Source organism: Schistocerca cancellata, chromosome 3 (assembly GCF_023864275.1).
Source record: "Schistocerca cancellata isolate TAMUIC-IGC-003103 chromosome 3, iqSchCanc2.1, whole genome shotgun sequence".
NCBI lineage: Eukaryota > Metazoa > Arthropoda > Insecta > Orthoptera > Acrididae > Schistocerca > Schistocerca cancellata.
In genome coordinates, this window is record NC_064628.1 from 562670149 (window position 1) to 562689297 (window position 19149).

Consider the following 19149-nt stretch of genomic DNA (forward strand, 5'->3'; position numbering starts at 1 on the left):
ACAGTCTCCTGTGAATTTAACAGTGTGTAAGTAGGCTGTTTATGTTTTCTTTATGTAAGTAGGCTGTTTATGTTTTCTTATTGGCAACGTTACGTAGCGCTCTGTATGAAAATCACTGGCTGTGCTGTGTGCAGTCTGTGGCTAGTTTGCATTGTTGTCTGCCATTGTAGAGGGGCAGCTGGATGTTAACAGCGCGTAGCGTTGCGCAGTTGGAGGTGAGCCACCAGCAGTGGTGGATGTGGGGAGAGAGAGGGCGAAGTTTTGTAATTTGAAATTGAACTGCTATATATATTATGATTATTAAGGTAAATACAGTGTTTGTTCTCTATTAATATCTTTCATTTGCTAACTATCCCTATCAGTAGTTAGTGCCTTCCGTAGTTTGAATCTTTTATTTAGCTGGCAATAGTGGCGCTCGCTGTATTGCAGTAAATCGAGTAATGAAGATTTTTGTGAGGCAATTGCAGAGGAGGAGAAACAGAACGATCAGTTGTTGCGGAGAATGCTTTCCACCCAGGGAACCACAATATTCGTTTCGAGGAGACGCAAGTACTAGCGGCCAGAAGCGGATATTACGAAAGGCTCTACAGGGAGGCAATGAAAATCACTGGCTGTGCTGTATGCAGCCTGTGGCTAGTTTGCATTGTTGTCTGCCATTGTAGTGTTGGGCAGCGGCAGCTGGATGTGAACAGCGCGTAGCGTTGCGCAGTTGGAGGTGAGCCGCCAGCAGTGGTGGATGTGGGGAGAGAGATGGCGGAAGTTTTGAAATTGAACTGCTATATATATTATGATTATTAAGGTAAATACAGTGTTTGTTCACTATTAAAATCTTTCAACTGCTAACTATCCCTATCAGTAGTTAGTGACTTTCGTAGTTTGAATCTTTTACTTAGCTGGCAGTAGTGGCGCTCGCTGTATTGCAGTAGTTCGAGTAATGAAGATTTTTGTGAGGTAAGTTATTTGTGAAAGGTATAGTTTAATGTTACTCAGGGCCATTCTTTTGCAGGGATCTTTGATAGTCAGATTGCGTTGCGCTAAAAATATTGTGTGTCAGTTTAAGCATAGTCTTGTACAATTGTTCTATGGGGACGTTTCATATGTCGACCCTTAGCCTAGGATAACTCACTGGAATCTTCTGATTTTTTCTTGTAGTTTGTGTATTTAGTGTAGCTTTTGTTTATTGCTAGCGCATAATTGTAGAGAGAATCTCCTTTGTAGTTGCAGTCTTTCATTGTTGTACTGTGAAACAGTTGTGGCATGCATGTAGATTTGCACCAAGTATTTCGCAGCTGCGCTTGTAATTAACTACATATTATTTTCAGTGCTATGTTAATGTGTTCTCTTAGTTTTGCTATTCAAATTGTGCTTTTCTGTGTTATCGTGTGAAATATTGTGACAATAATGGCGTGTGAAAAACGTAACACTCGGCTCCAAAGTAAACTGAGAAATAATAGTGACGACGAGCGTAGCTTATCAGCACCACTGGGTAGTGAATTAACAGACATTCGAAGTAGTAATTTGGTAATTGTACATAGGGATATGGAGCGGGCGGCAAATAATGGTGTAGACAGTCAAACAGGTAGTGAACAGGGAAGCATTATCGATCGATCGGTAGGTAACAGCTCGCCTCAGGAATCCGAAATGACAGAACACAATATTGCAAATACTGTAGACTTAGGTTTTGGGTCCTCACCGGTTTCTCAAAGGAGTCAAGACACATTTTCTGCTTGTCAAAATGTGAATGCTGCCGGTGAAAACGCACTGCCAAAAAGCATAGAGAAACAGATTCCAGACACTAATACATTATTATTGCAATTAATGCAAAAAATGGAACAAAATCAGAAACAAACACAGCAACAGTTAAACACAATGGGACAAAATCTTCAAAAGTTAGACACAATGGAACAAAATCAGAGACAAACACAGCAAAAGCTTCAAAAGTTAGACACAATGGAACAACACCAGAGACAAACACAGCAACAGTTACACACAATGGAACAAAATCAGAGACAAACACAGCAAAAGCTTCAAAAGTTAGACTCATTGGAACAAACTCTCGAACAAACACGTGAAGATTTAACTGCTGAGTTACATAACATTGAATCGAAATGTCAGAAAGTGTGTAATGACGTAAAAACACAAATTTGTGAGCATTTTCAACCTATTTTTTCGCGGCATGAAAATGCATTACAGAATCACGAAGCAGCCATAAAAGAACTGCAAACCATTGTTCATGAAAATCATGAGACCTTGTGGGCTAAAATTGGCTCAGTTGCATCTACCGATTCGGTTACGCAACTTGCAAAAACTCAGGAAAACTTAAAGGACACAGTAGATTCGATTTCAACACAAATGAACACTCTGAAGCTTGGTTCAAAAAAACACACTGAGGAAATTTGTTCATTATCAGAGAAAGTAGTAGAACTTTCGGATCAGCTAAATAATTTATCTACGAAGGTAGATGATAATCTGAATGACGCAAAACCGGTGGTCTTTAATGACACAGAAGAGAGCGAATAAATTAGGAAACTGAAACAAAATCTGAATCAAATTGATACGCAACATCAAAGAGAATTCCGGGAAGTACAAGATCAGCTGACACAGGTAATACAAGAATTACGTATTTCAGAGGACACTCGCGCTCCAATATGGGAAGAGGGACATAGAAATACGGAACAGCCACAAATTAATAACACAGGGCACTTCGGAAATTATGAAAGAAATTGGCAAGGTACACCGAATTTTGAGATGGAACCGCCGAAACGACGTAACAATGACCGACATGCGACTCGCCGACTTAATGATTTTGATTATAAGCTGTTCATTACTACACGTAAATTCAAAACGTTTAAGAACTCTGGCTACGACATTCATCCACAAGCGTGGCTCCATCAATTCTCTCATTGTTTTCCTCCCAACTGGTCATTGGAGCACAGATTAGATTTATGTGCGGCTACTTGGAGAATGAACCAGCTGTAAGAATGCGATCGGTCATTCACGATTGTCACAGTGAAGGAGAATTTTATCATGCCTTCCTCTCAGCGTATTGGTCTCAAGCTACACAAGACCGAGTAAAACATGGCATCATAATGATGAAACATTTCGAACAATCTGAATTTTCCAGTCTTGTGAAATATTTTGAAGACATGTTCCACAAGAATCAGTATCTTTCAAACCCATACAGCCCCTCAGAAATCATCCGCATTTGCTTAATCAAACTACCTGAACATTTACGGCATATTATTTTGGCAGGACGTTGCAAAGACGACATTGAAGCTTTTCAGGGACTCTTACAAGAATTAGAAACTGACACAGACAGTCGCAGAATGCGAAAACAAAAAACCAATCACTACAGATCACATCCGTCACAATTCCGTGATGACAGAAATAATACACGACAAGGCTCTTCTTATAACGTAAATCGTGACCAAAACAGACACCACCCGTATGACAACCGTTGGCAGAGTAGTAATAATTACAGGGAAAGATCACCTCTCCGTGGTAATGACTATCACAGAGACAATCAGAGAAACAGACAATATGGGAACCAAAATAATTATTATCAAGGGAGACAGAATAACTTTAGACGCAATGGTCCAGCGCGCAGTTACGACTCAGGGAGAAATTCTCCACCACCTGACCGACAAGGAAGAAACTATGGAATCTACCGACATGACGACAGACGATATGATCGTAACGACAGACCTGAATTGTATCAGAACTGGCGGGGTTTAAACAGGGGTGCGCCCTCTGGGCAACGTGAATTTGTAGAAGTTAGGTCTCCAAATCCCAATAACGACGCGCGCCAACAAAGAGACAATAGGCAATGACTCACACCGCTGGCAGCCACAAAATGTACTTATGAAACTGACAATGCAGCTGCCGTAGCTAGTAATTACACAAAAATGGAAGACATTAGGGACATCTTACTCTAGGAACACGACGTAACACGTAACAACATTGCATATCCTGTGATTCACATTACAGTAAATGACGTAAAATTTACGGCAGTACTTGACTCTGGCAGTCCCATTTCAATAATTAGTGAAACAGCTTTTAGAAAGTGCAACAAATCGAATGATTGCCCCACACTTCCGTTACGTAAGATTAAATTACAAGGTGCAATCTTTGGAAAAAGTGTAGATGTACGCCAACAAACCAACTTAGAATTCTTTTGTCAAAGCCACAGCTTGTCTATGAACTTTCTTATTGTTCCATTATTGTCGACGGAAATTATACTGGGAGTACACTTTTTGAATGAATACAAAGCAATCTTAAACTTTCACGATGCTGAAATAAGTTTAGAGAAAGAAGGTAAGTCAATAGCTTTGAAATTTGAAGACTGGCTCTCAAACCATGATGAGGAAATTAATCGGCTTTACCTTCTGTTAGACAACAGTTCGGAATTTTCTACGGAACTAGACATTAATAATCACTCTGCAAGTACTGACAGGGATGATATCGACGGCATGTTTGAAATTAATGAGTTAATTTAGAATAAAATTCAAACAATTGAGAATTGTAATGACACTGATAGGCAGGACCTTTTTGAGATTTTACAAGCACATTCCACAGTTTTTACTCAAGAAACAGGAAAAATCAAGGGATTTCAATACCAATTTCGTGTTCGTGAGCATACTAAATTTTGTGTTAGACCATACGTAATTCCAGCACATTATAGGGACCGTGTTAGAACAGAAATACAATCTATGCTTAATGAGGGCATTATTGAGCCTGCAGTAAGCTCATACAACAACCCATTACATGTTGTTGAGAAGAAGAATGGATCGATCAGGCTTGTTTTAGATTCGAGACAAATCAATACTATCATCATTCCTGAAACAGACAGGCCGCAGACGATGGAAGAACTTCTTCAATATTTTAATGGTGTAAAAGTGTTGTCTTCCATTGATCTCAGATCCAGCTTTTATCAGATCGAACTTCATCCAGAATGTAGAAAATACACAGCTTTCCTTTGTTTCGGCGTTTGTTATCAGTTTCGGAAACTTCCTTTTCGTTTGAACATTTCTTCTTCATTACCCGAGTTCTTAAAACGTCACATCACCTTATATGTAGACGATATTCTGATAGCAGAAGCCTCATGGGAACAACACAATCGCATCCTCAACAGCGTGTTACGTATTTTTGCAGAATCTGGAATTACAGTTAACTTGGAAAAGTCTGAATTCGGTAGGTCAAAGGTGAAGTTTTTGGGACATATTATTTCTTCTGAAGGCATTCAGCCGGATCCTGAAAAGTTAGAAGCAATCAGAGCCATTCCAGTTCCATCCACAAAAAGACAAGTCCGCAGTTTTCTAGGTCTCGTAAATTTTTACCGTCGTTTTCTGAATATGCAAATTCTAGTTACACCAAAACTTTGTTCTCTCACTGGAAAAAATACTATTTGGAACTGGGACGAACAAGCACAGTTGGAATTCAATTCTTTGAAAGAAGCGTTACTTCACGTGCCAATACTAGCTCATCCTGATCTGTCACAAGATTTCTGCCTTAGCACGGATTCTTCTAAAGTCGGTCTTGGTGCTCATTTATTTCAAGAAGCGACAGAAAATGACACTACTGTTCAGAAAACCATTGCTTTTGCTAGCCGAGTGCTAACAAAACCTGCAAAAAATTATTCCGTTACTGAATTAGAAGCTTTAGCTATCGTTTGGGCATTTAACAAATTCCGTTTCTTTCTTTCTGGTAAGCACGTAAAAGTATACAGTGATCATCGTGCATTACAATTTCTTTTGTCTTCAAAATTAAATCATTATAGGTTAAAACGTTGGGCATTGTTTCTGCAAGAATTCCGCTTCACAGTAGTCTACATTCCCGGCAAGGAGAACATTGTTGCGGACGCGCTGTCAGGCGCACTGGCTGGGCTTGAGAAAAGTAACACAGAAGGCAACCTCGAGAAAAATGTCAGTATTCTTTACATTCAGAAAGTCGCCTTTGAAAACTTCATCACCACATATTTAAAGGACATTGCTCATGAACAAGATAAAGATCCGATTTGGAAAGACATCAAAAGTAAATGGCATGAAAAGACACACTCAGATTCGGCATTATTACCTGGTTAGAAACAACATACTCTTCAAACGCTGCACTGTTGATGACAAGCTATGGGTACTTTGCATTCCAGACGATTTTGTTAATAAGCTCATTTGGTATATTCATTTCAGCTACGCACATTTTGGTCCACGAAAATGTTATCATATTCTTCGAACGACTTGTTATTTTAACAATATGGAAAAGAGAATTCGAAGAGTCTTGTCTATTTGTAAACTTTGTCAAAAGGCGAAACCATCTACTATCTCACATCGTGCTCCGTTGTTTCCTATTATTCCTTCTAAATTAAAAGAATTTGCTGCTGTTGATCTCTTGGGACCCCTTGTCAGAACATCGAATGGATTTTCGTACGTTCTAGTCGCTGTTGAACTTACTTCAAAATTTGTTTCTTCCACACCGTTACGTAAAGCCACTGGACGGTCTGTATCCAACGCCTTTGTTAAAAATTTCTTACGTGAAGTTGGACACGTCAGTAAAGTCATTTCAGATAATGGACTGCAATTCAGATCTGCTGTTTGGTCACGCATGCTTCGGAACCATAAAATCAAACTTGTTTTTATTTCATTGTACTCACCACATTGTAACCCATCTGAACGGATTATGAAAGAAATCAATAAGCTTTGCAGACTTTATTGTCACAGAAAGCATCAGAATTGGGACAGATATTTACACTTATTTCAAAATGTGCTGAATGAAATGCCTCATGATTCCACTGCTTTACCACCTACTCTTGTACTGAAGAATGAAGAACCACTGAACAGAATCAGAGAGCTTGTACCCTTCCCGAATACACGTAAACTTCGACACAAAGACGTAATTGATTTGGCTCTTAAAAATATAAAATCTGCAGCAGACAAAAGGAGAAAACTACACAGTAAAGCAAATGCAAAGAAATTATATATTGGTCAGAAAGTTCTCATTAAAGCTCATTCATTGTCACATAAGAAGAAACACTTGAGTCACAAATTCTTTCTAGTTTACAATGGACCTTACAGAATCCGACGTATACCACATGATAATTGCGTCGAAGTTGAAACTCTGCGTATTAGGAAGAGTAAAGGTTTACACCACATTTCACATGTAAAACCGTTTATTGAGAAATAATCTGCTTTTTAACTTTGTCTTTGCCATAAAACGTTTCACTTCACGTTACTAGTATGCTTTAGAAACTGTTACCATGCAACAATGTTTAAAGTTAAATATCCAGTCAAGAACCAAGAGAACTTATTCAAACAGAAATTACAAATGCATTGTTATTGCGAACAGATGACACAGTGGTTAGTTAATGTGACAGCTACACGAGTTTATCATGACGCTACTAATGAGTGACAATTTACAATGTTGCTTTTGCGGTGTTTCTGTTTCATATCTGCACAGTTTTCTTCTGGAAAGTAAAACATGTTTAATAGTAACTTTCAAGACGCACATTTAGCGCTACAGGAGACGTATTTGAGTGATTAATTTTGTACTAAAAACATATATTTTCAAAGATATTTGAAGTACAATGATACAAAGGTTTTCCGTACTACACTTCATTCCATTCTTGTAATCTGTAATACCTGAGGCTACAATTACATTAATCCTCAGGGGGGTACACGCTTACTTTGTGTACCACGTGTTTGGCAAGCACAAGGAGCCCTAGCTAATATGGTATCTGCTTATACAACTTTACACATCGGTACCATATTTCTCTAACACAAATTACACAGCTATCTGATCATTTAACTGAGAGAGACAAAATTTTTTACTACGTCAGTGACACATGTTTACGTAATTACACCGTTGGGTAACTTCACACTTACGAAATTGTATTTTGTCTGTACTGTGTGAACTCATCATATTTTTTTGGAACTATTGTGATACTATGAGAGCTTTGAATGATGTATTTGGTATGAGATCATGATTTTTAAAGTACGTTTGAGGCAGATGACACTATTGAAATGAGCAGAGAATATTTGTTATGGTTTGAAATTATTGGAGGAAGCTACAACGATTTTGAGAATTAAATGAGATGTTATGATATTTTTATGGCGACGATGTGTGTTATGCTGTAAGATTTTGCTTCTACACATTTGCAACGCAAATTCTTGACCTGTGAAATATTTTTATATGAGACTGTCACTGTAGCGGAAACTGCTGTCATAAATATTTCCGTAAGAAAGTTAAGTGACCACCTGCATGTAATGCGTCGTGGGCACCCAGCAGTGTCAGATGCCGGGAGAACAAGTCAATAGTGAGGGCCTTCTCAGAGGCACAGGTAGAAAAAAAGAAAGGGGAGGCCATTATCCTCACTATTGACATTTCCTTGTTGAAAGCATACTGTGGAGCTCGTAATTTATGATATTTCCTAAAATGCCTAATGAAATGATGAGAAACATTTTACATCTATTGTCTTTGTAGTTGAGAGATTGCTCATTTTGTTTAATATCTGGCTTCCAGCTGTGTTTCAGCATTAGTTTTATAAAATAAACTTCGATGCATTTGCTAATGTGAACACTTTCTGTCAACAGATCTATTAAATAATTATTTTATGACCCACATTCTTCGAAAAAGGAGCTCTTGGAATGGAAAGAACAATAAAAAGGGACTAATAACAGGAACTGCATACATAATCTTCTTTTCAACTACTTGGCAATTTTTTTTCGTAGAGTAAGTTTTTGTGATGCATCACTCTAGTGTTAAGATGTGACTTAAGTATTAAACATGGCCATTTTTACTGTAATATTTTTTCTGCTTGAGCTTTGTCATGTATAGATATAAGTTTTATATTTTTTATATTTGCTGCTGCTGTTTGCCAGGCATAATGTTACAGAATTTGACTTTGTATTATGCTGTTAAGCCAGTTTTACTACGGATTTAGTTTTCTTGTTGCTGCACATTGGCTCATATTAGTTGTAATGTTGCATTGCTCGGTAATTTAGATTTACTGTTGCTTGCATTGCTGTTGGTGTTAATTTGTTATGTGCTGCTGCATTGCCTCGTCCCTTAGTTTAGCATCTGAGCTCAGTAGATTTAAGTTAGCTTAAGAGGGGTGGACTATATAAGAAACTGACTATGGAGAATAGGTAAAGAATGCATTGCGAAGTTATATGAAAAAGATTTGGGCCAAAATGAGTATTGTACAATGAGAAACAATTATTTTGAAAGAAATATGAATAGAATACAGGAAGGAGGTATAGATAGGACTTTTTGGGAATAATGAAGAATGAAGGGAGATCTCCAAGAAGCAAAGAAAGTTTTGTTTGCCAAATACTGCAGTAAAACAAACCCTGTCCTTTCCTTGTGTTATCCCACTATGTGTTTGTGTACCCTTGTGTATTTGTTTTCTTCCTGTCTCTGTGTAGTTTCATAGAATTTTTTTTTCTTCTAATACTAAGCTACATTCACTATGAGGAGGGATACTGTTATCCTCAAATATAATTGGCATTAATAATATGTTATTTACTTTGTAAAGATGTTTAGACATTATTTATTCTGTTTTGTTTTAATGCTCATGTGTGAAGTTGATGTTTCAAAATTTATTCTGATCTTTTATGTATCTACTTATCTCATAATTCCTGTAACACTGATGTATATGTTTATTTCTATTATTTTGTAAAGCCTGTATTACTACAAATGTTATCTGTATTATTATGTTTTTAATGATGTATTTTGTAACTTTGTTATTGTATTCTTATGTTATAAAATTGTAATTGACAGCAGTTCATCAAATTAAGTAACTTGTAAGTTACATTTCACATTGCACAAATTTCTGTTGGTCATAGTATATGGACAATAAGTGAGAAGTAGGGAGTGATAGTGTTTGTACGTGTGTTAATAATTCAGCAAGGGACTGGTTAACAGCATTGCTGGTTCTAAGGACAATTAGAAAAAAAACTTTGTGAGTGCACAAGTGGTGGTTTATGGACTTGCTATATTATCCGCAAGACTCTTCAATGGCGATTGTGCACCTGCACAGTCACAACAGATGGCTGCTGGCCATCTCTACAAGGAGTACAGTGGGTCAACACCTTTGATGACTCACCAGTACCATTATTTCTACAAGGACTGCAGTGGGTATGCACCCCTGGTGGCCCACCAATACCATACTCTCCACCAGGACTACAGTGGGTCTGCTCTGTGACGACCTACCTAACAATATTCTTCAAAAGTTCGAATGACTCTGCTGTGGGTTTGCTCTGTTGTGGCCCGTTACCTGTCTGCATGTCAAGAGTCAACACTACTTCTTCAAGACTGCATGGAAATCCACTACTTCCGTGTACATTGTCTTTTACTGCTCAGACTTTGAAAAAAAAAACACTGAAATTTTACTGTGATGAACAATCTGGACTGTCTTTATGGACTGTGAGAAAATTTTAGCTTTTGACCAACATTGTATAAATAAGTGTGTGCATTTGATATCTTTGTTATTGTAATTATGAAAAATTTTATCAAATCATTATTGGCCACTGCCCAAAAATATTTTGTAAAATTTTTTGTGGGGAGCGTGGGGGCTATGTAAGTAGGCTGTTTATGTTTTCTTTATGTAAGTAGGCTGTTTATGTTTTCTTATTGGCAACGTTACGTAGCGCTCTGTATGAAAATCACTGGCTGTGCTGTGTGCAGCCTGTGGCTAGTTTGCATTGTTGTCTGCCATTGTAGTGTTCGGCAGCGGCAGCTGGATGTGAACAGCGCGTAGCGTTGCGCAGTTGGAGGTGAGCCGCCAGCAGTGGTGGATGTGGGGAGAGAGATGGCGGAAGTTTTGAAATTGAACTACTATATATATTATGATTATTAAGGTAAATACAGTGTTTGTTCACTATTAAAATCTTTCATTTGCTAACTATCCCTATCAGTAGTTAGTGACTTCCGTAGTTTGAATCTTTTATTTAGCTGGCAGTAGTGGCGCTCGCTGTATTGCAGTAGTTCGAGTAATGAAGATTTTTGTGAGGTAAGTTATTTGTGAAAGGTATAGTTTAATGTTACTCAGGGCCATTCTTTTGCAGGGATCTTTCATAGTCAGATTGCGTTGCGCTAAAGATATTGTGTGTCAGTTTAAGCATAGTCTTGTACAATTGTTCTAAGGGGACGTTTCATAATATTTTTAGCGCAACGCAATCTGACTTTCAATAATCCCTACAAAACAATGGCCCTGACTAACATTAAACTATACCTTTCAGAAATCACTTACCTCACAAAAATCTTCATTACTCGAACTACTGCAATACAGCGAGCGCCACTACTGCCAGCTAAATAAAAGATTCAAACTACGGAAGGCACTAACTACTGATAGGGATAGTTAGCAAATGAAAGATATTAATAGAGAACAAACACTGTATTTACCTTAATAATCATAATATATATAGCAGTTCAATTTCAAATTACAAAACTTCGCCCTCTCTCTCCCCACATCCACCACTGCTGGCGGCTCACCTCCAACTGCGCAACGCTACGCGCTGTTAACATCCAGCTGCCCCTCTACAATGGCAGACAACAATGCAAACTAGCCACAGACTGCACACAGCACAGCCAGTGATTTTCATACAGAGCGCTACGTAACGTTGCCAATAAGAAAACATAAACAGCCTACTTACATAAAGAAAACATAAACAGCCTACTTACAAGTGGAATTCCCATTGCGCTCTTAATGTTTCCACCCTTGCTTTTAATTTCACCGAAAGTTGTTTTGATTTCTCTGTATGCTGGCTCAGTTCTTCAGACATCCATTTATCTTTAGATTTCTTCACATTTTCCGTGTACCCATTTCACCTTAGTTTCCCTGCATTTCTTATTTCATTCTTAAGTAGCTTCCGTTTTTGTGTTCCTGAATTTCCTTGAACGTCTTTTTACTCCCTCCTTTCACAGATCAGCTGTAGTATTTGTTTTGTTATCCATGGATTATTCACATTCTTCTTTTTATAGATGTGGGTGCATTCTTTTCAACTGAACTGCCTACTGAGCTATTCCCTATCGCAAAATCTATATCCTCGGAGAACTTCAAGCGTACTTTGTCATTCCTTAGTACTTACATATCCCACTTCTTTGTTCATTGATTCTTCCTGACTAGTCTTTTAAGCTTCATTGTACTCTTCATCACTACTAAATGGTGATCTGAGTCTATGTTTGCTCCTGGTTACGCTTTACAATCCAGTACCTGATATCGGAATTTCTGTCTGACCATGGTGTAGTCCAACTGAAATCTCCCCGCCCTTCCTGCCTCTTCCAAGTATATCTCCTCCTCTTCTGTTGTTCGCTGTTAATAGCCGAAATTTACTGCCGACTATAAATAGTGTTTGTCCTCTCACATTCCCAGTTCGAAGTCCATATTCGCTCGTAATCCTTTCTTCTACGCCTGCAACCTTTTAGATTTTCATCTGGTTTACGTACCGAATTACCCGTTCAATATCCTCATACGCTTTCTCTGTATCTTCATTTTTGGTTTGCAACATCCGCATTTATACCTAACTATCGTTGTTGGTGTTGGTTTGCTGTTGATTCTGATGAGAACAGTAACTCACTATTTGTCCTACCACCAGATTCATAACAGACCCTGCTCCCATTATGCCATTTGCTGTTGCTGTTGATGTTACCCCAATTGACCACAAATCTTCGTCTTCTTCCCGCTTCTATTCATTGACCCCACTATATCTAAATCTACGCTTAGCATTTACCGTTTCAGATTTTCTAGCTTCCCAACCACGGTCAAACTTCTGACGTTCCATGCCCTGGTTCCTAGAACGTTGTCCTTTCCTTGGTTCTCCGGTCTTTTTCTCATAGTTACCTCCAATTGGCAGTCAACTCCCCACTGTGACAAAGGAATCTATAAAATAAGTATGTCAAAATATCTGCTAAAAACGGATAGCTACTTCAATTTCAGAAAAGCTTAGAGTCCAAAAGTCACTTTATTGAGATATAGCTACTCATCTGAACCATGAGAGCTGAAAAACACCGAGTAGATGCTTAGTTCGCCATATAACGGCATAGACAAGCAAAAGCAAAGGAAGGACGTAGATGGCGTCGTGGATCATATATAAACATACATGCAGACGAGAACCAACAATACCAGACAGTCTGTCCCTCAGTTCCGATGAAGTTTTTCAGGAGGTTTGCTTTGAATGACGGGCGTTTTCTGTTCATCTCCAATTGGAAAAAAATTTCTGCTACTCAAGGCTCTTTTCCAATTACCAATGAGAATCGAGTTCTGTAACAGACTGTCCTATCATTTAGCGAAGGGAATGAAAACACGAAGCAAAAGGAAAAAGAGATATTATTCCAGTCTAGGCAGCGAGATCACAAAAGACTACTGCACAGAGCACTTGAAGAACAAACAGAAATTAGCAGACTAAATATTATAATAACGTGACACTGTCAGTGTTGTAGAAAGCGATATTTAAGTATAGTGTTGTAGTTTTCTTTTGGAAGTCTGGAAATTAATTTCACCTGGGTAGATCCATGCGACACTGTCGACAGACAAGATTGCTGCTTATATTGCGTCATTTTACCACGATTACGCATCTTTCTTGCCACACAATAAAGCGTTTCACAGCATAAATATATTGCGCAACAATATTAAAGGCTCACTTTTTCGATGCACAAGTTTGAAATTTGGCTCAAACGTGCCTACAACCTACCTGTAACGTAACCCTCGGATTCGGCGACTCTTGAAAAGGCAATGTGTCGACATATTCGGGAATGTAGTCCACAGCCCAGAAGTTCGTGTGGATCACAATGAGGATTATTGATATCAAATTGGCACCAAATTTTAGCATAATTCTGTCCAACGCGACAGTGGACTTCTCACACGGCCGGTTGGAGTGGCCGAGCGGTTCTAGGTGCTTCAGTCTGGAACCGTGGGACCGCTACGGTCGCAGGTTCGAATCCTGCCTCGGCATGGATGTGTGTGATGTACTTAGGTTTAAGTAGTTCTAAGTTCTAGGGGACTGCTGACCTCAGAAGTTAAGTCCCATAGTGCTCAGAGCCATTTGAACCATTTTTTGCACACGACGAGGCAGTCGTTACACCCCCTGTCACCCAAAATTCACCCCTTCTTTCGACCCCTCTCCGATAGACGTCAGAATCGCTGAAGCTCTAGCGCCTGAAGGAGTCAAACTGCACCTAAATGGTGGCGAAGGGGTTATGTAACTCTCAGGTGCTAGAGCAACCGCGAAGTGAATGTGTGTCTAAGTTCCTGACAATTACATTTGTAATTTGTTTAAAAAGTTGCACGGGTGCCACGAATGATGTGCCTGATTTGGGGACTTTCTGGGGCTCTTTGCCGTCTAATTCAAGCTCATGTTAATATTGCAGCTGCCCCTCCCCCCTCTCCGCCCCCCCCCTTGATATGGCGCAGAAGGGTGCGATAAAGGAAGGATGAAAAAACATAAAAACGCTTTTAAGCTTAGGATCACGTTCAAATGCATTAAAATAAGTTGGAACCTTGTGGTTCCAACCAATATATCGGGCCATAAACTGCTGCTGCTCTACACTCCACGGACGTGAGATGACTTTTAATTGGCCTAAAGCCCCATGATGTCCTTAGAGTTGGGTTGAAACGCCCGCGGGTTCGCAGAAGTGTCTAGAACGTCGATCTGTGGCTCATCGCACTGCGAACTGTCAATGTTGACCACGAAATGTGCAGCAATCATAGCCCCAAAGGAAGGCGTGGTTTCATTGACGTCCTTTATGCCACCCCTGAGGCCTTCTCATGCTGATTCTGAGCCACCCATAACAAAATCGAGTGATTTCAATACTGGATGTCGCGATTCTGACCTACATTGCAGATGCGTCAAAAGAAAGGGTGAAATGTGAGTAATAGGGGCTGTGTCTACCTCCCTGTAATGTGACACGTTCACAGTGACGTTGGGCAGAACTGTGCTAGTATTTAGTGTCAACATGACATCAGTAACCTACTGTACAGCTCACATGAACTGAGCTGTTGCCTCTCTCTTGCTTGAATCGATACCTTCGTGTTCGAAGTGTCTCCCAGCCTGAGAGTGAAGTCGCGAGCCTCCGTGTCTTTGCATCGTTACAGAGAAAGCTTGTAGACATCTTTGAGCTAAATTTCAAACGTGTCGCAATGTCCATTTACAATAGAAAACATTTGCGGAGTTTCCAAAAAGTGATCATTTAATTACATTCTTGCGCAGTGATATTGTAACTAAAATTTTTGAATTTCGAATTATGAAGATGATGGTGATTCAGGGACTCGAATTACTAACCCATGTAGACACTGGTTTATATTAAGTTATCTGAAGACGACCATGTAACTTTTCGAAGCTAGTAAGCTCTCTATCGCTCCTTGCAATCTAGGCAAATTAAAAGTTTTCCAAAAGAAGACTACAACACTAAACAATCTGCCTAAATCAGAATCAGCAACGAAGCCAGAGATCTGAAATGATTCTTGGATCTGTCCGATGCACTGTGGATGACTATAACATTTGCCGAATTTAAGAATCGTCTGTAAGAAGATTATTTCCCGGTTCCATTACTTCAGAGTCAAAGCACGCGGAACATACTGGGAGTCTTGGACATCACGCCCCTGCTGTTTCAGGCTCCTCAACCACCACGTAACTGGGAAGGCATCCGTGATGCCACGGAGTACGGTAGCGACTGCGTGCAGAACACGGGCACCGGTTCGGAGGACTGCCTCTACCTGAACGTGTTCGTGCCTGGAGTTCCAGAGGAGGGCGCCGGGCTGCCCGTCGTGTTCTGGGTGCACGGCGGGGGCTTCTTTACCGGCAGCGGCTCAGACGACGAACACGGCCCAGACTTTCTCGTTTCCTATGGCGTCATACTGGTCACCATCAACTATCGCCTAGGACCGATAGGTATGTCCGTTGCACTTCCATCAGAGTGATACGACTAACTTCTCTTCTTGATTCTGAAACAGTTGCTGCTTTTTATGGAGCTACTGGAATTTTCTCTCCATACATTCATAACCCTTCCTTTTTCCATTTTAAATTCCGCCTCTCTGTGGATTTAACTTAAACGATTCTTTCTTCTTCTCTTCCTCATCGTCATTACACTCTCTACTTCAAGTCACATTAATTTGATTTTAATGGTTAATTGCTTTGCAGTTTAATCCTGCTAGAGGTGATCGTACAGTCGATCTGTATGTTTCAACGATTATCTGTACTGTATCGCTAATCTACACTCCTGGAAATGGAAAAAAGAACACATTGACACCGGTGTGTCAGACCCACCATACTTGCTCCGGACACTGCGAGAGGACTGTACAAGCAATGATCACACGCACGGCACAGCGGACACACCAGGAACCGCGGTGTTGGCCGTCGAATGGCGCTAGCTGCGCAGAATTTGTGCACCGCCGCCGTCAGTGTCAGCCAGTTTGCCGTGGCATACGGAGCTCCATCGCAGTCTTTAACACCGGTAGCATACCGCGACAGCGTGGACGTGAACCGTATGTGCAGTTGACGGACTTTGAGCGAGGGCGTATAGTGGGCATGCGGGAGGCCGGGTGGACGTACCGCCGAATTGCTCAACACGAGGGGCGTGAGGTCTCCACAGTACATCGATGTTGTCGCCAGTGGTCGGCGGAAGGTGCACGTGCCCGTCGACCTGGGACCGGACCGCAGCGACGCACGGATGCACGCCAAGACCGTAGGATCCTACGCAGTGCCGTAGGGGACCGCACCGCCACTTCCCAGAAAATTAGGGACACTGTTGCTCCTGGGTATCGGCGAGGACCATTCACATCCGTCTCCATGAAGCTGGGCTACGGTCCCGCACACCGTTAGGCCGTCTTCCGCTCACGCCCCAACATCGTGCAGCCCGCCTCCAGTGGTATCGCGACAGGCGTGAATGGAGGGACGAATGGAGACGTGTCGTCTTCAGCAATGAGAGTCGCTTCTGCCTTGGTGCCAATGATGGTCGTATGCGTGTTTGGCGCCGTGCAGGTGAGCGCCACAATCAGGACTGCATACGACCGAGGCACACAGGGCCAACACCCGGCATCATGGTGTGGGGAGCGATCTCCTACACTGGCCGTACACCACTGGTGATCGTCGAGGGGACACTGAATAATGCACGGTACATCCAAACCGTCATCGAACCCATCGTTCTACCATTCCTAGACTGGCAAGGGAACTTGCTGTTCCAACAGGACAATGCACGTCCGCATGTATCCCGTGCCACCCAACGTGCTCTAGAAGGTGTAAGTCAACTACCCTGGCCAGCAAGATCTCCGGATCTGTCCCCCATTGAGCATGTTTGGGACTGGATGAAGCGTCGTCTCACGCAGTCTGCACGTCCAGCACGAACGCTGGTCCAACTGAGGCGCCAGGTGGAAATGGCATGGCAAGCCGTTCCACAGGACTACATCCAGCATCTCTACGATCGTCTCCATGGGAGAATAGCAGCCTGCATTGCTGCGAAAGGTGGATATACACTGTACTAGTGCCGACATTGTGCATGCTCTGTTGCCTGTGTCTATGTGCCTGTGGTTCTGTCAGTGTGATCATGTGATGTATCTGACCCCAGGAATGTGTCAATAAAGTTTCCCCTTCCTGGGACAATGAATTCACGGTGTTCTTATTTCAATTTCCGGGAGTGTATGTACCTTGGTCATACCAGTTAATATATGAAAATCAAACTGTCAAATGTTCAAGGAAAACTGCCGGTAGTTGCCCTTGACTGGAAACATTAGCAAACGGCTCAAAAGACTGTCGAACATATAGAGGCCAATGAAAGACACTGTGCCACGTTTTTAGCAGTAAATGCGTTCTTGCGCTGACGGGCCGCAATCGGTACTTCTCGCATTATCCCTGATATATACAGGCTGCACCGAAAAATAGAATGCGGGAAACGCTTAGTAAATTGTGTAGGATGGCAAACATTATATTTTGCAGAGGGAACTCTTATCCGGAAATGCGTTATTCCGTGGGTGTAGGGGTTAGAAGTTTGATGGTACTGGCGTCAAAACTTCTTCACACTGTAATTCGTATTCCCACGTATTAAGAAACCCATTAGCTATCAGTGTAAATTAGACACACGGACGACAGCTGTAGATGTCACGATTAGCAGAAAGACCAACTTTAGTGCAGAGCCCATTTCAACAAACTCACAAATTCATCGTTTTTGCTATGTGGGGCTTCAGATTTGTATAACGGTTCGCATTTGTTGATAGATAAGTGTTTCCCTTTTAGTTATGAATCTGTCATAGAATTACATTGTGCAGTACGCAAATAACATGATAGTTTGGCCCACTTGGTTTGTTCGGTGACTAGGTGCAAGTCTTTCTACACTTCCGGGAAACAAATTAGTGCAACTGGAGAGGTGCAAAATCGCTATGTTAATAGAGTTAGCGGATTACTTGTTTGGGCAATATGTATTGCCATCATCAGATGGTAGTTATACCATACAATGATTAAACCACTCTGTCACATTAGGCTTACCAAATATGCATAAGAAAGGGGAGACATTACCACGAAATGTATTTGTAAACTTTACTCGAAATCCGTGGTTGCTGCAGAAAACATGTACTTAATTCAAAGACTTACTTAATCGTTTAATCACTAACTGTTGTTTTTTGGTTAATGTTCGTATTAAACAACGAGTGAAAGGATAATGAAGCATTATGAAAAGCCATAGATAACTTATATTTTCTGTGCTGAGAAATTTAATCACAAGTAACTATTCCTGAAAAAAATATAATAACACTAAAATAAAGGAATGGCTGTTGCAATGTGTCATTTGAATATTTTTTGAAAATAATGTTTAAAAAAAAAGTAAAGCATAGCCCATATGTACGTAGAAATGGTATTAATCGGTATACACAGCATAAAAATAAAAATACAATGCATCTTGTGTCTATTTTATGTGTAGATACTAAAAATGAATACTAGTGACAAAACCCAATAACCAAGGTTGCTAGAACTGAAGTTATAGAAGCATTCCATCGAATAAGTACTATCTGTTGATGTTACTATCTAGTTAACTGATATCACATCGTTACATCATGGGAGATTTTTGCATTGCTGAAAAGTCCATGTGAAGTACACTACAGACAACTGTCAGCAGACTGGAAAAGTCCTTGTGAGAAAAAAGTGGACCTACCATGATAGTGTCAGGGAATATAGGGCA

The 19149-nt window shown here is 40.6% G+C and overlaps 1 protein-coding gene across 1 annotated transcript in view; it reads left to right on the plus strand.

Moving 5' to 3' along the window:
* Nucleotides 1-19149, plus strand: part of LOC126175417 (cholinesterase-like) — a 93350-nt gene that overhangs the window by 14591 nt on the left and 59610 nt on the right. The window contains exon 3 of the mRNA XM_049922216.1: nucleotides 15599-15875. Coding sequence (XP_049778173.1) covers nucleotides 15599-15875 — 277 coding nt within the window. The remainder of the gene's footprint in view (nucleotides 1-15598; nucleotides 15876-19149) is intronic.